At 39.2% G+C, this 25,876-nt stretch overlaps 1 protein-coding gene across 1 annotated transcript; it reads left to right on the forward strand.

The window, feature by feature from the left end:
• The first annotated feature begins 679 nt into the window (after positions 1-679).
• LOC131242983 (uncharacterized) lies at positions 680-25,529 on the forward strand. The gene is made up of 3 exons (XM_058242009.1): positions 680-886; positions 18,125-18,261; positions 25,048-25,529. The coding sequence occupies exons 1-3, from the start codon at positions 880-882 to the stop codon at positions 25,312-25,314; spliced, it is 411 nt and encodes a 136-aa protein (XP_058097992.1). The 5' UTR covers positions 680-879; the 3' UTR covers positions 25,315-25,529.
• The last annotated feature ends 347 nt before the right edge of the window (positions 25,530-25,876 follow it).

A 25,876-nucleotide genomic window follows, 5' to 3' on the forward strand; every position in this document is an offset into this window, starting at 1 on the left:
GGGTCGTCGGAATTCGACTAGGAGGACCGCGGAAGCCTACGGAATAGTACGGTCTAGGATACGGGTCTTACAGACCAGCCATTGGCTAGGAGGGGCAGTAGCCATCCTTTCCCCCGAAAGTGAGTGCTGGTGGACGTGGACCATCTGCATGAAGTTCCTGCACTTGGAAACTGAGGTGGGGCCCACCGTGATGTTTGTGAGAAATCCACTCTGTCCATCCGTTTTTAACTCATTTTAGGATTTGACACCAAAAGTGAGCGGGATATAACGGAAAAAGGTGGTCAGGGAAATTTTTACCGTTGAAACCTCCTCGAGGTAAACAAAAATATGAGCATGATTCGAAACTTTTGTGGCCCACGAATATTTCAACTGTGGATGTACAATTCTCACGTTTTCGGGCCACTTGAGCGTTGGGTCCGGTTCATTTTTTCCCTACTGTCCTAAAATGAACTCACAAAACAAATGGACGGGGTGGATTTCTCATAAACATCACAGTGGGCCCCACCTGGGTTCCAGCGCAGGAAGCATTCGCAGTAAATCGAGATCTGTTCTATTTATGCATGTAGATAATTCTTCAACGAGAGAGAGAGAGAGAGAGAGAGAGAGAGCGTCGTTGCGACCGTTGCAGGGTTTAAATGGCCAAACTCACAAGCACACAGAAATTCCTGACGTAAGCCAAAATCCTTTCTACTTCTTTGCTACGTTGTTGTTGTTGTTGTCATCGTTGCTGCTGTTTCTGTAGCTGTTGTTAACATTTCAAGAGGGTTCGGTACACCACCTCTTACCCGTTTAAAATTAGGGTACCCGTTGGGTATATTAATTAACCTATGGATTCATGGGCAACTGTTGAAGATCCGTGTTGAGAATGATGCTTTCGCCATGACAGGTTTGCTTGAGTTTTAACTGGGTATTGGGTATACGAATCCTCGCCTGGCAGGTGTTTGATAAAATGCCTGTGAAACATGTTGTGCGTTGTCTGTTACTACACCCATTTGGGCATATGTTAGATAGAATGCCCAATGGCTGTTTGATGAAATGCTCTTGAAGGAACTTGCAGCATGAAATGCAATTGATTGACAGATATGCGAAAATTGGGGATATGGGAGAGGCTAGAGACCACCTGCCAATGTCCATGGAGGATTGCAATGCTATGTTAAGTATATAGGTGAAAAATGGTGAAGTTGAAAACATGCCTACTGGTGTTCGATGGAATTCTGCTATTGTAGGCTTGTGCAGGGTGGGAGAGTTAGGTGGAAATATATCCTAAGAGCTAATGGTTCCCAAGAGAGTCCCAACCCTGATTGGATTTGGGTCGAGATTCATACCTCAAATGCACTGCTCGTACCTTTACCGAATGAAACCTAAATTGGACCCCCTCAGGCAAGTCTGGGGGAACCATTGTTACAAATATCTCTGAGATTTTGAAATCTCTCAATATTTTCTCTAAAAAATTATCAAACTACGTTGTTGTGATAATATCACGACATTTCCAAAATCCGGTCAGTTTTAGTTTTTCGCGACTGTATTGTGAAATTGTGGCAAATTTAACACTAAATATACTTTGTTTTACATCTATATAATTAGAATTTTAAAATTATTTATTAATTTATAATACATGTTTAATAATTTTTTTCATTGAGATTTTCCTGATAATATGGTGAGAAAGAATGTCCAAATTTGAAAATCTGCTGATAAATTCCCTAGCTGAGAAATGCCGAGAATGAGATATGTCACTATGCTGAGATGTGTACACCAGTACACAACCGAACCTTATCAGTTGGCCACCCTATTCTTCTTCTTCTTTTTGTTGGGATAAGCAATGATATGGGTACCGCCTATCTTCCAACAGTTTAAGATGTTAAACCAGTGGGTCCCTTCAAGTGGTGTTTCATGCTCCAATTTCCCCTTTTGGAATAGCCCTCCAAAGAAAAGGGAGAATTGCAACTAATGGTCCCCATTTAGTGGGGTCCAATTATTTCTGATGGAGCAGTTCTTCGGGACCTTTATCTACCTTGAAGCCCGTCATATGGACAATCTAGGTTGGGTACCAAAAGATGGGTCCCCGCGCATGGATTGAAGTTGCAGTTCTGGAGTGCGACTAGCTGGGGACTGAAACTGTACAACTCGCCCCAACTTTGTCTGACCAGGTCCTGTATCGTTGTGGGGACTTGTTTATATCAGACAGAAACTGATACAACCTGAATGATACTGAGTCATGTTGGACGATTTTTCAAATGGTGGTGCTACACATACAATCTGTTGGGATTAGCAAATGCTGGATCAAACATTGCAATTTTTTTTTTTCATACCCAGCTCGTTAGTAATTCTTGCACTTTTTCTGTATCGGGAGTGCTGGAATATGCAAGAATACTATTTCTACGTAAAATGCCATTTATGGGTATTTTATTAAAGATACGAGGATAGGGAATTAGTTCCTTTTCTGATTCTTTATCATATTGGAATGGGATGACGAATCTATTTCTTCTACACTTCGTAAAAAAATCAGAATTATCATGGAGACTTTCAGGCTATATGAAATCCAATAGCCCTTCGGAAGAAGAGGAGGAGAGAGGATATAGGAAATTCTAGTGATGATTAGACTGATTTGATGAAGTCTAGTGTAATCAAGAATCATCCTCCTTTCATTGGGAGTATCCAAATTAGCTGAGTAATCGAGAATCATCCCCCTTTTATTGTGAGTATCCAAATTAAACAGTTTCCATTGTTTAGTCTACCTACTCTCTTGAGCTATGACATGGAATCGAGATCTGTTTTCGGTGAGATGGTGGCCTTGAAACTCCACAAAATAGAAATGACATAGGAGGAGGAGGAGGAGGAGGAGGAGGAGGAGAGGGAGTAGTGGTGTTTTCAGTGAGATGGTGTCCTTGATACTTATGTTTGATCATCATAAGAGAAAGGAGTGGCTAGATTGCTTTGTAGTTCTTGCGGGCAAGATCAAATGAAATATTACTTTTGAAAGGAACCTCAAAGAAGAAGAACCGGAGGAGTTTGTCCACTTAATGGAGTCCCTGAATGATGTTCAATTCTTGGTAGGAGAAGGATGTTTGAGTTTGTTATGGGCTCCTTCTAGCCTATTCTCTGCATGATCTTATCCAAGTAGTGACTACTCAAGCATAATTTCCTCTTGTTCTTGGTCATCCCTTGCACTCATCGAGTCTAAGCATTCGTTTGGACAATGTGGCAGCAAAAACTCTCACCATGGATCACCTTACTCATGGAGGGCTTACCATTCTGAATGGGTGCATCATGTGCAGAGGAACCATGAATAATTTATTCCAAGGTGTTCCGTATTTGTTATGATACAGACGTAAATGCCGATATGTATAGGTAATAGCCGTAACCATTATGCGATACGGGGGTGAAACGTGGCAGTTAATTTTTTTGGACCGTATCGGCCATTACAGGGGTTGTAATGGCTGTTACGGGGCATAACGACCGTTACCCCCATAACAGTTGAAAAATGACCAATTTTTCTTTCAATGTAAATTCATTTTTTCTCATTTTTCACTTTTCTCATTCCAAAAACTTTACTAGATTATTCTACAACAGATTTCGACCACTCGTTCTATAGTTTTTAGAATTGAAATAGTAGATTAAAGTGATTTGGGCAAATAGAAGCCTCGATGGCCATTTTTTTTAAAAATCGGAAAAAGTGGTATATATGCATTTTTTTTTTCCAATTGCTACTTCTAATGCTTGATTGTGATGTGTAAACATTAGAGACGCATAACCACGTTCATAAATTCACCAGGCAACCTAATACAACACTCTCACCAAAGAGTGAACTGTTATGCCACCATAAACATGTTCAAAATAAAACATGAATACAGATTTGGAATATTTACATTATTTTAGATTTTATAGATATTTTTTCAGAAATTTTCGCGCAATTTTTTCCCCAACCGTTACGGGGGTTGTAACGGTCATTACACTCTTGCATCGGCCGTTTTGACTGATACTTGTATTAGTAACGGTGGTGACCATTACGCCCACTGTTACTAACACAGAATACTTTGATTTGTTCCCCATCTTTTCATCCATTGTTGAGTTGTTGGAAAGATCTATGGCTATTTCCTAAATCTTTCAAAGTGAGTTGGATTTGTTAAGATCCCCTCAGAAATGTAATTGTTTATAGGGGGAGGGGCCCGTCCAAAGAGGGGGCATGATTCTTTGGGGATTGCTCCCAAGAGTGGAATGTTGGGAGATTTGCAAGAAAAGAGACAACAAGATATTTAAAAGTTCTTAACTCCAAGAGAAGAAGATCATTGTCTAGAGGCTGGTTTTCTTCTTCCTCTTTAACATTCCCCACATGGCTAAATAGATTGCGGATGGTGTTCTTCTTCTATTTTTTCTTCTTCTTCTTTAATATTTCTGACAAGGTTATAGATTCAAGCTATTTTATAATGATAATGGTGGATGGCCCTTACAGTCTCTTTTTTTATTCAAAAAACCCAAAAGCCTGCATCTACCTCGCAACAAACCATTCCATGATTGTTACAGGGGGCGTAACGACAGTTACATGTCATTTTTTCCATAATGGTTGTTACGACCCTGCAACATGTAACAATTGCCATCGTTACCTTTACGTAACGGCCTTTACGGCCGTGTAATAGCCGTTACGACACACCATGAATAGATTTTAGATAATGTGATAGAAGACTTGTCTATAGTCTGGGTTGTTTTTGACCCTTCTGTAATTGTTCCCTCTCTTCTAGAAAAAGTTTGAGATTGATAAAAGAAATGAGGCCATTTTATTGAAATAGAGTTGCAGTGGAGCTGATGCAGGACATGAAAATTAACTATGATATGCAAGATTTTAGGCTTTAGATCAAACTAATTCAGAAACATTCACACAAAATTTCTACATTCCACACGAAATTTCAAACATTCAAGCAAGGGGACCGTGTTAACAACGCATTAACAAACACCACTAAACACGGAAAATTTTTTCCATTCCGCATTAAGTGCAAAAATTCAGCGTTAACAAACACGGCCTCAGTCCATAATCCAAGGGATTCACCAGTTTCAGTTTAGAGAACCCTAGGATTAGAAAATGGGCAAATAAATTGAAAGTAATGCAATCTAGGGTTAGGGCTAGGGAAAATAGGTATGGGAGGAGTAAAATAGGCAGGAAATTTGAAGTTGGAGACAGTTCCCACGCGCGGATAGCGGGCCAAGCCTGAACCTAGAGACAGTTCCCGCGCCCGGACAACGGGCCAGGCCTGTCACACGTGCGCAGGGGCCTGGCCGCACGTGCGAGGGGGCGCCGAATGCGGAAAGCGCTTCCTTGGCTCTGGTCGGCCAGGGGAGAGCTTCAAAACTCCTGAGTTTCGTGTCGATCGGATGCGCAGTCTGTGCATGGTGCTCCGCCGAAGTTTCAGCCCTCTTGTAGGGCCAGATTTTGAAAATCGGCTGTACGGAGAAGAACTGCTGCAAAAACTGATGGATTCGAGGCTAGGATGGGTGTAGAAGGTGAGAAGTATGGATGATAGAGGGTAGGGGAGAATCGGGATAGATGTGGCTTCACACCATGATAGTTAGCCCTTCGATGAAGGAAAGGCTTCGCGCCCAATTGGATTTCCACAACTTAGGAACTCAGAGGAGTAAAAAAACGCAAGAATTTTTTTTATGAATTTTCAATGCCTCAAAAAGCTACAAGGGGTGCCTATTTATAAGAAAACCCTATACCCTAAAACTCGTGCCATGCGCGTAGCCTATTACTTGGCAATGAAGTAAACAAAAATAAAAACTAATCAAAGAAAGCTAAACCGTCCATGATATTCTAAATAACATTAACAAGCAAAACTTAAAATATGAGATTAATCAGACTAGTGGGCCACGATCATGAGAACTCATGATGGGCTTTACGTGACTATCGGGCCCACTCCAACAAACTAAAACTCAGTTTTCTAACTAGGAGGCCCTCCCTGGACGTCATCATCAAGCCAGATCGACGGTGGGGCCGTCCTTGCGTATGTGCATAGGGAGGGCGATGTGTGTGCATGTGCGCGTGATGTCCCCATTGGGAGCCCGTAAACGCGTGTTCGATGGATGGAAATCTTTGAGATGTCTAAAGTCTTGGATATGGGATGTGTCTTTGCACATGCTAGATTGCTCCCTTGTCAATTATACGCAATGTTTTAAATAGCCCCATAGTGTAGCATAACGACAACACTACGCAACTCCCATTTAGTGTATGCTATTTTGGGTATAGCATATGCTATACGCTACATAGGGTCAATGTTTTAAATATTGATGATATCGGCCGATATATTATGTGTCACACCTGTGGGATACGAAACGCATAAGTCGTGCTGATACATCCCACATGTTCGATTCGGTGAGCATTTTCAATTTCCGATCCTCCTTTTTTTTTTTTTTGACATTATATTAAATCAATGTCAAATGGTTATAAATTCATTGGTTCTTCATGTTTTCCATTTTTTTTTTCGAAAATTTCCTTCAACCAGTAGTTAATTGAGACCAATTTCAAAGTATTTAGGAGAATTTGATGAAATGATGATCACACACTCTAATTTCAAAAATTGAGTACGGGTGGTCCTATTTGGGGAAAATTCAAAATTTCTCCAATATCTCCTAAATTGCTTGCAATGTTGCACTCCAAACATGAAATCAAGCATGTATGAGGGCTAATCTACTGATTTGTTAAGTCCTTGTCAATTTTTTAAAAATAAAAAAAATTTTAATTAAAAATTAATAAACTATTTCTTTTTCAAAAATTCCCTTCAACTAGTTGTCAATTGAGACTAATTTCAGAATATTTAGGAGTGTGATAAAATAATCATCACATATACTCTAGATGTTATGCATTCAATTTGAATATAGTTGCATTAGTTTAGTAAGACAACGCATGGCTTAGGACCCTATACAAGAGACATATCATGCACTTCTTTTTTGAGATGTTATGATTTAAAAGTATGTATCAAGGTCTTTTTTAACAATCCCTGAAGTTTCATTAAAAAATTCATCCATTTTCCCATTCCCATGTTTCCCAAAAAGTGCAAAAATTACTCGATACTAACAATATATCCTGTGCAATAACTGATACGTATCTGTATCCCAAGGATGTGATACGTAATGCGATACCGATATTTTGAACACTGCGTAGGGTATTGGGAGGTAGCATACGCTACCATGGAAGTGCATTTTAAAGCTTAAAAACTTAAAAAGTTTTTTGTTGTAATACTTTTATGTTAGGCACATTTTTTAAAAATGATGGTGACTCTCCTCACATGCGGCATCAATGTATAGCCAATGTTCGAAATATCGGTATCCCACCATGTATCACACCCTTGGGATATAGATACGTATCGGTTATTGCACGGGATATATCGTTTGTATCGCATAATTTATCGCACTTTTTGGGAAACATGGGGAAACATTGGGAAAATGGTTGAATTTTTTAATGAAACTTTGAGGATTGTTAAAAAAGCCCTTAATACACACTTTTAAATCATAAGATCTCAAAAAAAAAAAAAATGCACATAATAAATTTCCTTTGTATAGGGTCTTAAGCTATGCGTTGTTTAACTAAACCAATGCAACTATATTTAAATTGAATGCATGATATACATTTGGCCTAGTAGATGATGGTACATGGTGATCCAAATCGTTCATGTGGTGGGCTCCAGCTTGGATGGGAAATAGCCTGAAAAATCTCTCCCATTAATCATCCTGGCCATTTGATTTGGCTCCCATTAAATGTGGACCCTTGGATGCACTGTTTCTGGGCTGAATAATAAATCTGCACCACTGCCTTTGGATCTTTTGATCCATATACGCTAACACATTTACTATCCATTCAGATGGTTGAAATGGACATGGCCCATGATGTATTTTTTGTATCCACACCGTCCATCCATTTGAAGAGATCATTTTAGGGCATGACCCATAGAATGAGTCAGATACAGATCTCGAGTGGACCCCACCACAGAAAACAGTGGAAAGAGTGACGCCTATCATTTAAAACTTCCAAGGGCCACAAGAGTTTTTCATCAAGATGATATCTCTGTGTTTTCCCTTATTTAACTTATCAACAGGTTGGATCTCAAAAAAAAAAAAAAAACATCACAGTGAACCTTAAGAAGGTTTCAACGGTGTGCGTCACTCTCTCCCCAGCGTATGAGAACGGATTGGCTACTCCTGTTTCACGGGGCTGGTGGTCGGCGCTCTCTAGGCCCCACCATGATGTATGTGTTTTATCCATTCTGTTCATCCATTTTTAAAGATCATTTTAGGGGTTCATCTAAAAAATGAGAGGAATATAAATCTCAGGTGGACCACACCGCAGGAAAACAATAGTGATTGGAGATCCACCATTAAAATACTCTTAAGGCCCACTGAACTGTTTATTCGACATCCAACCTGTTGATTAGGTCCTACAGACTCAGATGAAGGGAAAAAACAAAGATCAGCTTGATCCAAAACCCTTATGTCCCCCAAAAAGTTTTTAATGGTCGAAGTTCATTCAACACCGTTTCCTATAATGTGGTCCACTTGAGATTGTTATTTACCTCGTTCTTGGTCCCATACCATAAAATGATCTATTAAAATATATGGACGACATAGATTAAACACATACATTATGGTGGGGCCCACAAAACACCGACCACTAGCCATTGGCTGGTGGCAGGGGGAGTAGCCAATCCGTTTCCCTAGTGTACAGAGTAAACTCTATGGGGCCCACCATCATATATATACATTTGATCCACCCCTTCCATCCATTTTACTAGATAATTTTAGGGCTCTATCCCAAAAATGAAGCATATCCAAATCGCAAGTGGAACACACCACCAAAAACAGTGTGAATTGAAATTCTATCATTGTAAAGTTCTTGAGGGCCACAGAAGCTTTAGATCAGGCTGATATTTTTTATTTCCATTTGCAAGTGGAAGATCCCTGTCTGTGTGATCTTATGAATATCTTGGATGACAAATAAACATCACTTAGGGGCCTTAGAAAGGTATCAACGGTGGACATCAATACTTCCACTCTTTCCTGTGGTATAGTCCACTTGAGGTATGGATATGCTTCAATTTTGGGATCAATGACTAAAATGATCCTTAAAAATGGATGGACGGTGTGGATAGACCACATATAATCAAGGTGGGCCCAATAGAGTTTACTCAGTACAATCCCATTTCTTCAAACGGAAGCGGATTGCGTACTGAGTAACTCAGTACGATAAGCGTAGTGAGTAAACTATGCGGGGTCCAGTAGTATTTATGTATTTTATCCAATCCGTCCAACCATTTTACTAGATAATTTTAGGTCCTTAAATCGAAACCTAAGCGTATATAGAGCTAAAACGGACCACACCACATGAAACAGTGTGAATTGAATGTTTACCGTTGAAAAATTCTTGGGGCCTATAAAAGTTTTGGATCAACATTATATTTGTTTTTCCCCTTCATCCATGTTTAACGTGATCTTATGAACTGTTTGGATGACAAATAAGCCTCATATATCGGCCTAGAAAGGTTTCAACTGTGGAAATCATTATTTCCACTGTTTCCTGTGGTATGGTCCACTTGAGCTCTGGATAAGCTTCAAATTTTTTATCAACCACTAAACTGATCTGGAAAAACGGATGGACGGTGTGGATAAACCACAAACATTTACAGTGGGCCCAACAGAGTTTAGTCAGTACGATAAGAGCGTACCGAGTTACTCAGTACCCGATCCGATTTCTCTTCGGAAGTACCCAATCCGATTTCTTTTCGGAAGTACCCAATCCGATTTCTCTTCAAACGTCAAACCTAATCCGCGTCCCTCTCCCTCCCTTTTGAAATGAAAGATGGCTGCGAGGGTTCTGGAAGCTAGATTTCGGCGAGGGTTCCGGAAGTGGAGGGTTTCGGAAGGAAGAGGGTTCTTCAATTTCATTCAATCCGACCCGATTTCTCGCCAGAATCTCCAAGATATCCTATTTCGAAGAAAATATAGAAGAAAATTGGCAAAAGGAGGGAAATCGAACTTACCTCCGTCAATCGATGGAATGGCCCACCTCTGAATCTCTAATCGCTATGGCCACAGGTACTTTCCGATTTTTCCTCTTTTTCTTTCTATTTCTTTTTTTTTTTTTTAATTTTCTGGTAAACATGCGTGCGGATATCGAGGATATCGCAGATATCGCATCAAATCTGCGATATATTGCGTGATATCGGCCGATATATCGTGTGATAACTGAATTTGCGGAATTTTTTAGGCTTCCGACGGAAATATTGTAGGTTTCGTATCGCTGGGCTGCGATACCGATATTATCGGCCTATATTATCGATATTGCGAACACTGTGTATAGCTATCTGAACTATCTAAACTGGGGGCCTGGGGCTATTGGGGATGGAACATATCTCTAAAATCATATGTATTAGGCAATTACAACAACTCTGTCAAGTGTACAGTTGAAGAGTTGCACATAAAAGCAAAGATTTTTTCAATTACCTTCTAAGGAACTATTCCCTCTCTCATCGAACCCCTATTACCTCTTTCAAAAGCCCTTTTTTTTTAATTCTTGCAATCCACACAATGATTGAAGACAAATTCAAAGACTTAATTGGCCCCACAAGAATATATCTTAGCTAAAATTTGAGGAACATTGGAGCTCAAAGAAGGGAAAAGCTCGATTTTCCCTTATTTAACATTTGTACAATTCTGGACTTCTAAAAAAAGTTTGCGGACCTCAAGTTTTTATAAAAATTATTATTATTATTATTTATTTATTTTTAAATTGATGTAAAGCTAAAAAGAGGTAAGTTCTTCCCTTTAATCTTCAGTAATGAATTTTATTTTGTTTTAGACGTAGATTTAGGGCTTTTTTCATTTTTCTTCTTTTTAGGAGATAAGATTCTATGGAATGTCGTAGAATAAGCATGTTTTGCAACCATTTGATGTGTGGGGCCTACCATGGTGTGCATGGCATGCCATCCAACCTGTCTAGCCATCATGTGGGCCACCACACTACAATGGTGGCTTTTGAGTGATTGAGCATTGTTTTCTATCTTTTGGCCCATGTGATATTTGGATAGGCCTAACTTTTTTTTTTTGTTGTTGGTCTCTATGGTGGCTTCACATTGTTTTCTATTTTGTAGTTTGGAATCCAATTCATCCAGTCCCACAGTTAGTTACAACTTACACGACTTCTATCAAAAGTCATTTAGTGATACTTGGCTACTTGTCTACGTGTCATTTTTTCCCACTAAAGCCGCGAAAAAGAATTTTGTATATTTGTTTATGTTATTTGTTACCTTTTAATTTGTTTTGGATTGAATATGATTAGGTTGACTTTTGATAATTTGTTTTGAACATGCTTTTACTTGAAAAATGAAGCATATTCTTTCAAGGACTTATTTTATTTTTGGTAATCTTAATATTCATTTCTACCAGGTACCATATTTTCCCCTGTTATTTTAATTAAAAGATATAAGCATCATGTAGTTATGCTACATGAAACATAGCTTACGTTACATGCTATATAGGGGTGAATGCTATGGTATACGCTATTGAAAACGTTGATTGTAAGTACCTTGTCCACTATCATTATTATTACTTATATGTTGATCTTGGCTTTGTTGGCATTGGAAACACAATTTTGAGGACGTTTTTAAATAATGGAAATAATAGTACAAGACTATTATTGATCAAGAGTGTAAAACTGTATTTTTGCCTTTCTGTTCAAACCCATTAAACATGGTCTAGAGACCTGTGTGTTGATTGGATTCAGTGCACATCCTTTTGGTGAAGTTTATAAAGAGGCCTATATGCATCATAGAATTGTGATTAATGTTATGGCAAAATGTATTGTGATGCAGGTCTAAGGCCCATCGTAGGACTCAACATGTGTTGATTTTGGACCGTTTATTTATAGATTTGGGGCCTAAATATCAAAAGCTACAATTTACTATTTATAGGAGATATGGAAGGATGTGATAGATGATATGGGGTTGATTTAAAGATATGATTGAAGATGTTGAAGGCTATTTTCTAAATATACTTTTGCCATTATTAGGCTTGTTGTCATCTTACGTAGATTAGATAGATTTGAATCGATTAGACAGATTTGAAATCAATTAGATTGATTTCAAATCAATCTCATAGTTGGGGGGATTTTCATTAAAGATTCATTTAAGGTTTATAAAAGGAGTGGTGTAGGAGGTAGTTATTCCAAATTTTCTAAGTGCGAGTTTTCTTTAGTATTGTAAGAAGAAGTCTGATATCAATAAAGTTAAATTTCCCTCTCTTCTCAAATATTCTTGTGGGTGTATTCTTGTCCATTTCTTTGTGACCTGAATTTCAAGATCTCATTGACTCGATAACCAAGATACACTATTTTGGTATTAGAGTGGGTCGTCTTTGGAGATTTTCGACTCTACATCATCTCCTAATGGCTTCAAAGGGGATAGCATAGGAAAAGTTTGCACAAGTAACCCGAGTTATCTGCCCACTCACAGAGCTAATATATCGACTCAGACATACAACAGGCAATCTCACTAATCATGTGGGAGAGCTCCGTCATGGAGGGAATCTGGAGACTGAAGTTCGAGCACATGGACACGTAGGGGGAAGTCCCTACCAATGTCCTAACTAGAGCTGGGCATCGAGTCGAGTCGGACCGAGTTAGGGCTGACTTGACTCAATCTGGTTTTGAAATAGGCCTGACCCGAACTCGATCCGATTCGATATTGAGTCCAACATGCCTGACTCGATCCGAGTCCGGTCTGGCCTGGACTGATTCAGACCAAGTCCGATCTGGTCAGAAGTACCGAGTCGGGTCGAGTTGGCACCGAGTCGGATTGAGAGATGAGGGAGGGAGATACCGAGAGAGTGGAGAGGAGAGAGAGAGGAGGAGGAGGAGTAGGGTGATGGTGGTGGGTGGTTGCCGGGCTTGGAAGATGAGGAAGATGAGGGAGGGAGGTAGAAGATTTTGGGATCGGGTCGGGGTTAGGTGCGGTGGGTAGGGTTAGAGATGATAAAAATTAGGTTACACACGCACACACACACACACCTAAACCAGAGTCGAGTCGGGTCTAACCAGATCGAGTTTCGGGTCGAGTTACTAGGTAACTCGAACTCGACTCGGTTTGACTTCGGATTGGGCGAAGCCTACTTGGTTTGGACTGACTCACCCATTCGATTCGGGTCGAGTTGGATCTGAACGAGTCGAACAAGTCGAGTTAGCTGGATTGAGTCGTCCTATGCCCACCTCTAGTCCTAACCAATAACGGGTGGCCTTGGTTTGTGAAGGCACCAATGGTCAAATACTTTGATTGTTAGAACATGACAAAGAGCTTGAAATTAAGGTAGAAATTCTAGAATTCGGTGGTTGATCACATGTTGATGACTTCATCGATTGGTTAAGCAATGTGGAAAAGTTGTTCAAGTATAAGGAAATTGCGGACAATCGGAAGGTTAAAATGATAGCTATGAAGTTTTCTGGTCATGCGTTAGCACGGTGGGATGATCTCTAAGCCGAATGAATCCGTCAAGGTAAGGAGAATAAATTCTTGGGAGAAGATGAAAAAGAAATTAAAAGGGAAGTTCCTACTCGCAATTTATGCCTGCGACGTCTATTAAAGATGTCACAATTTATGTTAAGGGAACCAATCTGTAAATGAATACACTGAGTTCCATACATATGAAGACCAAAAGGTTTTAAGATATCTTAATGGTCTTAACCTAGACTTCATAAATAATTTTAGATGAAGTCTGATGCATTTATTTAAGATGTCTGATGCATAAACCTTGGCTTTCAAAGATGTATTTAAGATGTCTGATGCATAGACTTGCATTAAAAGCTGAAAAGATAATTAACTGGGGACTTAGGAGATGATTTGGTGCCTCACGAGGATGTCATCAACGATGGAGAAGCGTACTAACTTTCCACATAAGGCACCATAGGACCTCCCATAGGTCGAGGGATGATGGGCCAATGTCCAACAGTGAAGCCGAATCTCGACCCAAGGGGAAGTGGTTATGGATGGGGGGCTAGTACACCCATGACGGGGTAGAACAACTCTCCTTTCATGTGCTTTAAGTGTGGGCAACCAGCGCATTGTTCTTTTCATTGTCCTGAACATCAATCCATAATTAAAGTAAATTTGGCCGAGGAAGGAGAATATGTTGAAGATGCCCCCGATTACATGCAAACGAAAGTTGAAGATGATACATAATATGAAGAACATGCATATGAGGATGGGGTGCATGTTGGGGAGATGCGGCAATGTGTATGGTGATAAAGGCGATTTATTGGTTATTCAAAGGAATATGCTATCGACACCTCAGGTGATTGATGATGGGTGATGATTGTGACACAATATCTTTCACACCACTTGCACTTCTGGTGGGAATATATGCATAATTTTGGTAGATGGCGGAGCAATGAGAATATTATCTCACAAGAAATGGTGGATAAATTAAAACTCAAAGAACATAAGCATCCATGCCTATAACAGATTTGTTGGTTTAAGAAAGGGGGAGAAATTGGTAACTCCAAGTGCTAATTTTCCTTTTTAAATTTTTTTTTAAAATAAAAATAAAAATAAAAATTGAATCTAAGTACAGGGATGATGTATGAAGTGATGTAGATCCTCATGGATGCATGCCACATTTTGTTAGGGAGACCGTGGTTGTGGGATGAGATATGGTGCATTTGACCTTCACTAACACTTATTCTTTTGTTGAGGATGGTGTTAATGTCACATTGCACCTAATGGAAAATCTTCGGGCACCCAAATTTGATGAAGATAAGGGTTAGAAATCACTTAGTACATAAAGTTTAAAGAGGAAAGTAAGGAGGCTGACATCATTTATGTGAGGGTTGCCAAAGAAGACACAAAACATTCAGATGTTCCACCTCCTGTATAAAAGTTCCGTCATGAATATGAATACTTGGTGCATGAGGAACTCCCAACTGGACTTCCTCCTATGAGGAACATTCAACATTGCATTGATATAGTGTCGGGTTTGAGTTATCAAATCTTGTGCGCTACCAAATGAGTCGAGTTGAACATGCTGAGCTCCATTGAGAGGTTACTAACTTGCTGCAGTAGGGTCTAAATTAGGAAAGCGTGTCACCATCTATTGTTCCTACATTATTTACCCCTAAGAAAGATGGATTTTGGAGGATGTGTGTGGACAGTCGTGTGATCAACTGAAAGATCCAAAGTGCTCGATAGATGTGTGGATGATCGAGATCCAAAGTGTGAATTCATCTCACATGATAGATATTTATTCAATGGCTCTCACTAATGCATTCTCGAAAGATTGTTACGAAAGAAGATCCTATTAGACTTCGTATGCGTCATGATGGAGAAAAAAATACTATTGGCCTTGTATGCGTCATGGCGTTAAATGGTTTGTAGCACAATGTTGCCAATGCCAACTCTCCAAAGGCCACGTGTAGAATACCGACCTTTAGGCACCACTTCCTGTACAGTCGCACCATGGGTGGACATTTTCGTGGATTTTTTTTGGGGGTCTTTGTAAGACTCAAAGGGGAGCAAATCCGATTTTCGTTGTGGTGGACCGTTTTTTTAATATGGCCACACTTCATTCCATGTAAAAGGACAATGGATGCTACACATATTGCCAACATATTCTTCATAGAAATTATAAGACTTCAGGGGGTACCAAAAGCAATAACTTTGGACCGCGATTCAATGTTTGTGAGACACTTTTGGCATACTTCATGGTAGCGGTTGGGGACCAAGCTTCAATTTCTAGCGCATATCATCCTTAAACAAATGGCCAAACAAGGTAGTCAACAAGTGCCTTGGTAACCTCTTGAGGAGTGTTGTAGGCGGCAATGTATCTCAGTGGGACTTGGCTCCACCCATGCCGAGTTTGCCTACAACAACTTCCTAAATTGTACCACCAAAAAATTCCCATTTAGGATTGTAAATGGGAGAAGATGACATCATGTACCTGATTTAGTACCATTACCGATACTAGATCAAGTGAGCGAAGGTGCCAATGCTTTTACCAAGCGCTTCCAAGACTTACGAGCTCAGATAAATTAGAAGATCAAAGAGAGCAACACCGGGTACCAAGGACTCTACAAATGAACATCGACGGGGGAAGATATATATAAAGAAGGTAACTTAGTTGTGGTTTATCTCTGCAAAGAAAAGTTCCCTGGGGAAACTTGCAACAAGCTCAAGTCTAAGAAGATTGGTTCATGCTGAGTTAAGAGGAAGTTGGTTAATAACGCCTATGAGATGGAGTTGCCAAATGATTTAGAGATCTTGTCTACTTTCAATGTGGCGGATTTGTTTGAGTACCATGACGAGGTGTCTGACATGCAAGATGAAGTCATTATCAACATGGATAAACAACTCCTAAAGGAAAAAGAAGGACAAAGTTGAACAAGTGTTGTGCATGAAGACTACTGGCACTCGATGGGGCCAATACAAGCAATGCTTGGTGAAATGGAAGAATAAGCTCTATTCTAAATACACATGGATCACGGCTGACGAATTGAAAAGGTTGGATCCAAACCTCTACCACTTGTGCGAAGCGGCCAACTCGTAGGAGTCGAGTTCTTTCCAACTCGAAAGGAATGATGGAGGCCCATAGCAGCTGTAGAGCCCAACATGTGCTGATTTTGGACTGTTTATTTATAGATTTTAAGCCTAAATATCAAAAGTGACAATTGATTATTTGTGAGAGATATGGGAGGATGTGATGGATGATGATATGGGGTTGATTTAAAGATATGATTGAAGATTTTGAGGGTTGTTTTCTAGATTTGCTCATATCATTGTTAGAATTGTTGTTATGTTAGGTAGATTAGATTGTTTTGAATCAATTAGAGAGATCTAAAATCAATTAAAGTGATTTCTAAGTGTGAGTTTTCATATGTATTGTAGGAAGAAGTCTGATATTAAAAAAGTTATTTCTCCTTATCTACACAAATATTCTTGTGGGCATACTCTTGTCCATGTTTGCAATCTGAGTGTCGAGATTTCATTGACTTGATAACTAGGTCGCACCAAATTGAGATGTATTCATAAAAAAAAGAAAAAGAAAAAAGAAAGACATTTAATGTATGATCTTTCTACATCATGTGGGAAAGATGTATAATCTTTAGGAGAACTGATCACTTACAGGCATTGGCCCCACAAGTTGTGGTATTGTGCCATCTTTCCTGCCAACATGTGACTTATGTATAGCATTAGTACCATGAAAATGACAGGCCCACCGTAAAAGTCACCCTAAAATTTTTGGCAGATCCACTCAATAGCTGGACCATACCTCTATGTTAAATCAAACCATTGGTTGTCTGTTGATTCCATAGTGAAGCCCATCTGATGATGGGACTGGCCTCATTTTTATGCCAGGCAATCTTGATGGTGGGGACTACCTTTTTCATGGTACGGATGTTCTATGCAAGTGGTATGTTGGTGGGAAAGATGGTGCTATACTACAAGTTGGGTACCTTGCCTGCGGGCCATCAGTTCTCAATCTTTAGTAACAAACATGAATTAATGGGAAAATATTTTACGTTCAAATGTGTTTCTTAAAGCACTTAATCAAATGCTCTATTACATTCTGCTCATATACACATGAGAATTGAAAATCAGAGTGGATAATCCATTTTCAGGATAGAAAATCAAATTCTTTGCGGGTTGATAGAATTTTCAGGGGAAAAATCATTAGTTGCTAAATACATGCATTCTTATCTTAAAAGAAGGATTTGACTTGAAAGTGATAATTCATGAAAAGGAATGATAGATATTCAAATAATTTTGGTGCGGATAAGAAGAAAGCATCTCTTTGGTGTATTCATTTATTTATTTTTCTGTCTTTTCCAAGTTCTTGCAGAATTGACATTATAAACTTCTCATGTGATTTATGTCATTCTACCAATGTAACATGCATGTAGCTTTGAGTGGGTCGTGTGAGCACACATGTTTGCATGCATCCATGTGTAGTTTCAAATTAATGCTTGCTTTCCTTTTCTAAGGCTTTGCCACTCTTATTCAATTGCTCTTCAATGCAAATCTATGGAAAATTATAAAGATTTTAAAAAAAAAGGTAGGTTAATGGTGAATACTGTATTTATTTGTTTTATGATTCAGGAAAATAGGTTTGGGGAAGGAGGATTACTATTTCTGGAAGCAAATAGGGAAGGCTCTTCTCTGCACATATTCACTCTTTGGTGTTGTATGGTTGTGGGATGAAACTTCTCCTCTTGGTTGGTGGACACTTAAGCCACGGCCCAAGGTGAAGCTTATATTTCCTTTGTTGTAAGCAATGTTCGAAATATTGGTATCATGTTAAGTATCGCATCCTTGGGATACAAATACGTATCGGTTATCACATGGGATATATTGTTTGTATCGGGTAATTTATCGCACTTTTTGGGAAACATTGGGAAAGTGATTGAATTTTTTAATGAAACTTCAGCGATTGTTAACAAAGACCTTAACACACACTTTTAAATCATAACATTTCAAAAAAGAAGTGCACATAATATGTTTCCTATGTATAGGGTCCTTAGCTATGCGCTATTTGACCGAACTAATGCAAATATATTCAAATTGGATGCATAACATTTAGAGTTTATGTGATGATCATTTCATCAAACACTCTTAAATACTTTGAAATTAGTCTCAATTGACAAATGATTGAAGGGAAATTTCGAAAAAACTAATATTTTATTAAATTTTAATTAAAAATAATTTTTATTTTCTGAAAATTGACGAGGACTTAACAAATTAGTAGATCAACCCTCATACATGCCTGATTTCATGTTTGGAGTGCAATATTACAAGCAATTTGAGAGAAATTGGGGAAATTTTGAATTTTCCCCAAATCGGACCACTTACACTCAAAATTTGAAATTAGTCTCAATTGACAGCTGATTGAAGGAAAATTTTGAAGAAAACATGGAGATCATAGAGAACATGGAGAACTAATGGATATCAAAATCAAACCTCCAACTCCATGATTTTTCATGCAAAACATGAAGAACCAATGGATTTGTAACCATTTGACACCGATTCAACATAATTTCCAAAAAAAGAAAAAAGAAAAAAAAAAAAGAGGATCAGAAATTGAAAACGCTTACCGAATCAAACATGTGGGATATATCGACATTACTTGTGTGTTTCGTATCGCATAGGTGGGATTAGTGTTCGAATTGTCGGTATCGCTACAAGTTTCGCTGGCCGGAGATAAAGATATAATATTGTTATCGCCGATAACTGGAAATGCAGGGAAAAAGGGGGAAACATGGAGAAAATGGTGGAATTTTTTAGTGAAACTTCATGACATGCCTAAATACACATTTACATATTTAGGAATGAAAAAAATGCAAAAAGAATGCATTAAATAAGAAGTTTCCATTTAATGAGGGCCAAAAGGCATGCGTTGTCGTAATAAATCACTCAAATAGTAACCAAAATGAGTTTATATAATACAAATGCAAGCTTATAACAATTAAGACATGTAAAAGTAAATGAATTACAAAAAAAAATACACATTTCTGGCCATATTTCATCCCCACATAGAATGACGAGGTGGCTCGTAATCATTGTCCGGATCTCGTGGCAGTTGAGAGTAGTATTGTTGCCCAATATGTTGGGCCCACCATGAACGTGCGTGGGTTATCCACGCCTTCCATCCGTTTTTTCAGCTCATTTTAATGGTTGTTTTGAAATTTGAAGCAGGTCCAAAGCTTAAGTGGACCACACCACATGAAACAATGGTAATAATGATCTTCACAGTTGAAAACTTCGTAGGGCCTACAGTGATGTTTATTTGTCATCCAACCCGTTCATACGATCACAAAGACATGGATGAAGGAAAAACACAAATAACAGATTGATCCAGAATATCTTTGGCCTCATGAAATTTTAGACAATATAATTTCAATTCACACTGTTTCCCGTGGTGAGGTCCACTTGAGATTTGGAGTATACTTAGTTTTTGGGCTAAAGCCCTCAAATTATATGTTAAAATGGATGGACAGAGTGGATAAAATATGTAAATCACGGTGGACCCCACATAATTTACTCAATACGGGACACATATTTACCCACCTGAGTCCGTAGGGACGCGGATTAGCTATGACGGGTTGAGCAGCGAGACTTGCCACTGAAGTGACGTCGAGCGGTTATGTGGCCCCACCATGGTTTATGTTTCGTATCCATTCCGTCCAACCATTTGAAGATATCATTTTAGTGTATGAGACAAAGAATGAGTCAGATCCAAATCTCTAATGAACCACACCACATGAAAACAATAATGATTGGATAACCACCATTAAAATCCTCCTAAGGCCCACTGTACTGTTTATTTGATATCCAATCTATATGATTAGGTCATATAGACCTAGATGAGGGGAAATAACAAATATTAGCTTGATCCAATACTTTTATAGGCCCCAAAAAGTTTTTAATGGTCTACGTTCATTCAACACTGTTTCTTGTAATGTGGTCCACTTGAGATTGGGATATACCTCATTTTTGGTCTCATACTCTAAAATGGTCTCGAAAAATAGATGGACGGTGAGGATACAACACATACATCATGGTGGGGCCTACAGAACATTATGTTGGGCCCAACGAATTGTTTAACGGTGAAAATCATTATCTCCGCTGCTATTTGTGGTGTGGTCCAGATGATCTTTGGATATGATTCATTTTCTGGATAATGCTCTAAAATAATCTAAAAAAATAGATGAACGGTGTAGATATAATAAATACATCACTGTGGGGCCCATGTAACTTTAATCTCCTTTGAACCGTTCCTACTACCCGGAGCTCGAGGAGCGTCAGTGCTCGTCTGTGCACGACACGTACCTACAGCAGCTATATAGCTACCGTGTGGTACACCAGCCAATCCACTTCCCTTTTTTGATAAACCGGCAACGACAATGGCGATTTCGATGATTTTTCCGTTAAAACTCTCAAAAATCTCTACCCAAATTCAGATTTTTTTCAAATCCCAAATCAAATCCCCGTAAGCCTAGGTAGAAATCTAGTTTCCTTTCAAAGCTATTCTATTAGAAGGGAAAATGGTTTTAGGTTTTTCGTTCTTGCGAAAGATCCGGCACTGTTGATCGCAATTGGCCAACCAAATCCAGCTGAAGGCCACTCCTTGAGGTAGATCTTGAGTAAAAAGGTAAGAGAGCTTCTTCTTCTTCTTCTTCTTCTTCTTTTTTCTATATTTTTTTCCGAATAAGAGGGTCGTCGCCTAATGTCGCCGAAAACACGGCATTTGTTTTGCCTATTTTATCAAAATCTACAGGGTAGTTGGCTGATTTGGCCAGTGATCCGAAAATCTCACCGATAATATCGAAAATATCAGTGACATCTAGAAGAGAAACGAAATATTGGGTTTTCGGTATCGCAGGTCTAGCGACACCGATAACATCGGCGATATTATTGATTTCTCGCCGATAACTCAAACACTGGGTGGGATACAAGATATATCGTGGGATATATCGGCTGATATCGTCGATATTTAAAACATTGGTTGTAAGAATGTTTTATCTTCTTTTCAATTATGCTTAGTATAGTTCCTTCATTTGCAACAAGAAACATGTGACAACTTGTAGCTTTGAAAGAAGGTTTTTCAATTACTCATATAAGGTATTCCGCAGGTATGTATTTTAATCAGTATTTTATCCATATACCTTGGCAAGGTTACAAATGCGATGATGATGTTGCAAACACTAATGATGGTTTCTTGATTATTTCTGAAATCAGTTGATGGTGTGATCTTAAACGATTTTCATGCAAGCATGTCTTTCACTTTTACGGGATCTGATGTACATTTGTTACTCTTGACTGTTGGCTAGTGATGACCTGCATGCAATCTTGATGTCGTGATGTTTATTCTTGGTTGTTTTTCTTAAATCAAATCAGGAAGCCAGTGTATTAAATTGTCTACAGGCAAAGAAGAACGAACTTCTGGAAAGTGACATCACTGAAAATGCAACATGAAATCCTTACTGCCAATTAAGGGTGTTAGACAAAGCCTTTGGGATTTGGTCTTTGAAAATGGTTTTAGAAAACTTGAAAATACAACAAGAAATCCTAGATTTAAGGACTGGTGAAAACCATGCAGCAATTAGCAATCAAAATCTCATGACAAAGATTCTTTTCCAAATTTGGTGATTGTTGTTCTTATGCTGCACCCAACTCCATCCCTTTTATTTGTCAGGCCTTCAAAACAAGCCAGCATGTGGGCTGAAAATTGAATCCCAATTACAGCCAATGATGAGGTAGGCGTGGAAGTCCAATGGGCTAGCCGATTGACAGCCCTAACATTAATAGTTTGGAAAGCTGTGGCTGAAGAAGGTAGAAAAAGAAAAACCATAGGTTGATAAAAGCTCCACTAGGAGAGATATTATTGTTGGAAGCTCTATTGGTAATCCAAAAGTGTCAGGAATATGCAGACTAGTAGCAGATCCAAGAGGAGAGACTTGGTTCTCTCCAGCCATGTGTGATTGAAGGATGCAAATGAAGCGGTAGCGAAGACACTTCTTGCCATCTTTATTGGGCCTCTTAACCATGGGGCATTTAATTGTTAGCATAAAATGGAACCATCTAAAAAAATGGATTCAATGTCAGCATTTATGGTGGATGAATACCAGATCTAGTGGCTGAAAAATCTATGTTACAATGTGTATGGAAACCAGTATGACAAGGATTGGGTTCCGCTAATCTGCAAAGTCCAAATTCTCAGGATACAGATACACTGCGGGTTGATTACCCTTTTCTTTTTCTTCTAAAGGATGATCATCTAACATGTTACGGGACATAATGTTGGGCAGTTAAAGGGACAGACATTTTCATAGGATGTGTAGCTGAAATGAGGATGTTGAGATGGATGAATGGCAAGAAAGGAATGATAGATTGGAAATGAACGCATTCAAGGGAATTTGGGAGTAGCACCAGTAGGTAATAAGATGAGGGAAAGTAGACTTAGATGGCTTGGCCATGTGCAACGGAGACCAGGAACTGCACCAGTTAGTAGTGAGTGAGTTGGTACAAGTTGAAGGCTCTAAAGGGTAGGGGGAAGGCCCAAAAGGACATGGGTGGAGGTAGTAAGAAAAGACATGATGACCTATGGTCTAACTGAAGTTGTGGCCCTTGATAGAGTGGAATGGCATAAAAGGATTCATGTAGCTGATCCCAAATGGCTGGGATGAGGCTATGATGATGATGATAATCATCATTGTCATCATCCAACATAGTTGCCTATTAAATCACCAGTTCAATTTATTGAAATTGGCAGAATTCACTATAATTTAAATAATCAAGAACCAAAGAGTTCATAATTGTAGGAAATCTGGATTTCACGTCCAACAAATGGAAATTCATTATCCTTACCCACATCCAAGTGTTGTAGTATCCACCTCCATACTCTAGTGTTTTGAACTTTTTGAGTGTTGTAGGTGGAAATATACCTTTCTTCTTCTCAAGTATTTAGAGAAGCCAAGGGGTTAGTTGATTTGTGTTTGGATGGATGGGCCTTTTGGTTTTAGTGGTGTGACTGGTGTCGGTATTAGGAAAAGCTTCCTTGAGCATGGCTTGTGTGGGGTTGTAGGAGATGATAAAGGCATCCTTATGACATCGTTTTACAGGCCATGTGGTGTGGTTGGATACATTTGAGCACGGCTCTTGTCCTTCCTATAGTTTGAGGATTCTAGCTGACTCTTTTACTGGGGCTGTCTGTTTCTAGCATTTTTATCAAGTGGATCTCATTGTCGGAGATGGACCTTGGAAGCTTGCATATGACCTTGCTGAGATTAGAAAATTAGTTATCTGGGTCAATCTGTTTTTTCCATCACTTTGAGGGTGGTGAATGGGATAGCTGATACCCTCATGAAAGAGGGAGTGATGAGAGGGTCTATTTGTTGGCTTTTCCTTCTCGTCTTAAGTTTTTCTCTCCCTTTTGTTTATAGCTAGTTGTCTTTCTCAAATGAGATTTAAATTATCATTCCAACAGGGGTTAGCAGCTTCCACTCATTTGAGCAATTTTTTTCTCTCACTTTTTTCACCTTTGCTAATAAAGTTACGTTGCTTGAAACAAAGGGGGGAAAAGAGAAGAGATCATGGGTGGAAAGAGTAGCAGTTAATATAAGCTATGCAGTTTAGATGAATGTAAACCAAGTTAAGATGTTGTAAACTTTTAATAATTCCCTCAATGGTCAAGTTGAAGATCTTTTTTTGACCCTTGAAGAAGTATCAAGCCCATCTCCCCTGCCAAAGAGGAAGAAGAAGAAAATATGGTTTCAATCCTTCAAGACGCTGAAGTTAGGAGTGGCATGGTGGTCATATATTATGACACTTTGCCTCTAACTCCGTGTTTTTCTTTTTAACTGTTCCAATAAAATGTCCCCTATCAAAGTATAACAATCGTCATGCTTAGCAGTTTGCCTAGCAACTGCCCCTCCATGAACCAAATTTGCTTGATCGCCCTCTGGGGCCTTCATGTAATCGTTGGGTTGGGTCAATACTGATTGGGACTGCTCCGGCATGTGAGTGGCGTCGATACAAGTCTCGTTTACCTTAGGTTCCAAGAACTGGTGTAAAAGAGGAAGGTTGGTGTCTGGTGGGGCGCTGATTGTAAAACTTTCATTCATGTGCCATTTAATGGCCGACTCTATATTGATGGAAGAAGGGCTCTGATGTTGATGATAACGATGCAACATTTCAAAATTAACTAGTGATCTAGTCATTTCATTATTGCCCTCCGTGTCGGAGGGACATTAGCAAAGGTCCCCAAAGCTTTGAGTTGATGCGTCGTTGTCAACCACAATATGACGGTAGTGCATGATGCATCCCTTCCACACTGGGAATCAAGAACGGTTAAAAGTGTGCCCATAACGAGCCATTGGGCCCTTCTTGTTTTGTTCTCATTTTGAGCATTTTATTACGGTAGTGAGCTATAACTGTCTCTTGTTAGTTGGCATCAAACCTGTTGGTTTTGACTTTTGAAAGAGAATGGCTGTTAACTTGAAGTCGTTTGAAATTCTCTCACTTTTGGATTTAGGAAGAGAAAGAGATGGCCCACCTGTATGAGCGGCGGAGATTTCCGTATCCGGGTGACACGGAGGCAGTGGAGGAGTTCATTGCGAGTGGAGGCACACTTGGCACTACCATTGGTCCAAAAGGATTTATAGAATCTGAAAAAGATTCTGATAATTTCCAGAAGAAATTACAGTCGAAGAAATTCGACCAAGAAGCTCTGAAGCTGTGGATACGCATGCGGAATGAAGTCATATCAGAGCTCCAAGAGAAGGGTTTTGATGTTGAGTAATAGCCATGTTGGAAAGGCTGGAGCCTGTCGCTCTAGCAGTTAATTCCAGCAAACTTTTGGTTCTGTATAAAATTTAACTGTTTGGTAAACATTGTATGTTAATCTAGAATAATTTTGAGTTCATGGTAATCAATTTGCTATTATGGAATTGAAGTTCAATAATTACTATAAACACAGTCCATCAGATGTCTTCAAATATGCCATTTTAAGATGTAGTTTTGTTTTATGGCTTGTGCACAACAGTGGCATGTAAGTGCACATGGTGGGCCCCACCTTGCTGGTACACAAGAGAGAGAGAGAGAGAGAGAGAGAGAGAGAGAGAGAGAGAGAGAGGTGGGTTGTTTGCGGTTAGGTGGGGTTGGATGCTCTTCCAAAAAGAGGTTACAAGCATGCCTTTTTGGTAGACTAAACTAAAAGCAATCAGATTGGATTTCATCCAGTCAGCATTTTCAGTGCCTCTTTTGTTGAGCAGATGGTAAAACGGGGGGTTTACAAAATGCATCCAAATGTCACATGAATGAAATCTGATTCCGTGACGTCGGGGAAACACTGAGTTCAATGC

Source organism: Magnolia sinica, chromosome 4 (genome assembly GCF_029962835.1).
Source record: "Magnolia sinica isolate HGM2019 chromosome 4, MsV1, whole genome shotgun sequence".
In the NCBI taxonomy this organism is placed as follows: Eukaryota; Viridiplantae; Streptophyta; class Magnoliopsida; order Magnoliales; family Magnoliaceae; genus Magnolia; species Magnolia sinica.

Bases quoted from the DNA above. Each gene is read 5' to 3' on its own strand.
- LOC131242983 (XM_058242009.1), top strand. The intron at 18,262-25,047 runs GTGAAGCTTATA...TTTTGGATTTAG, and splicing joins CACTTAAGCCACGGCCCAAG to GAAGAGAAAGAGATGGCCCA.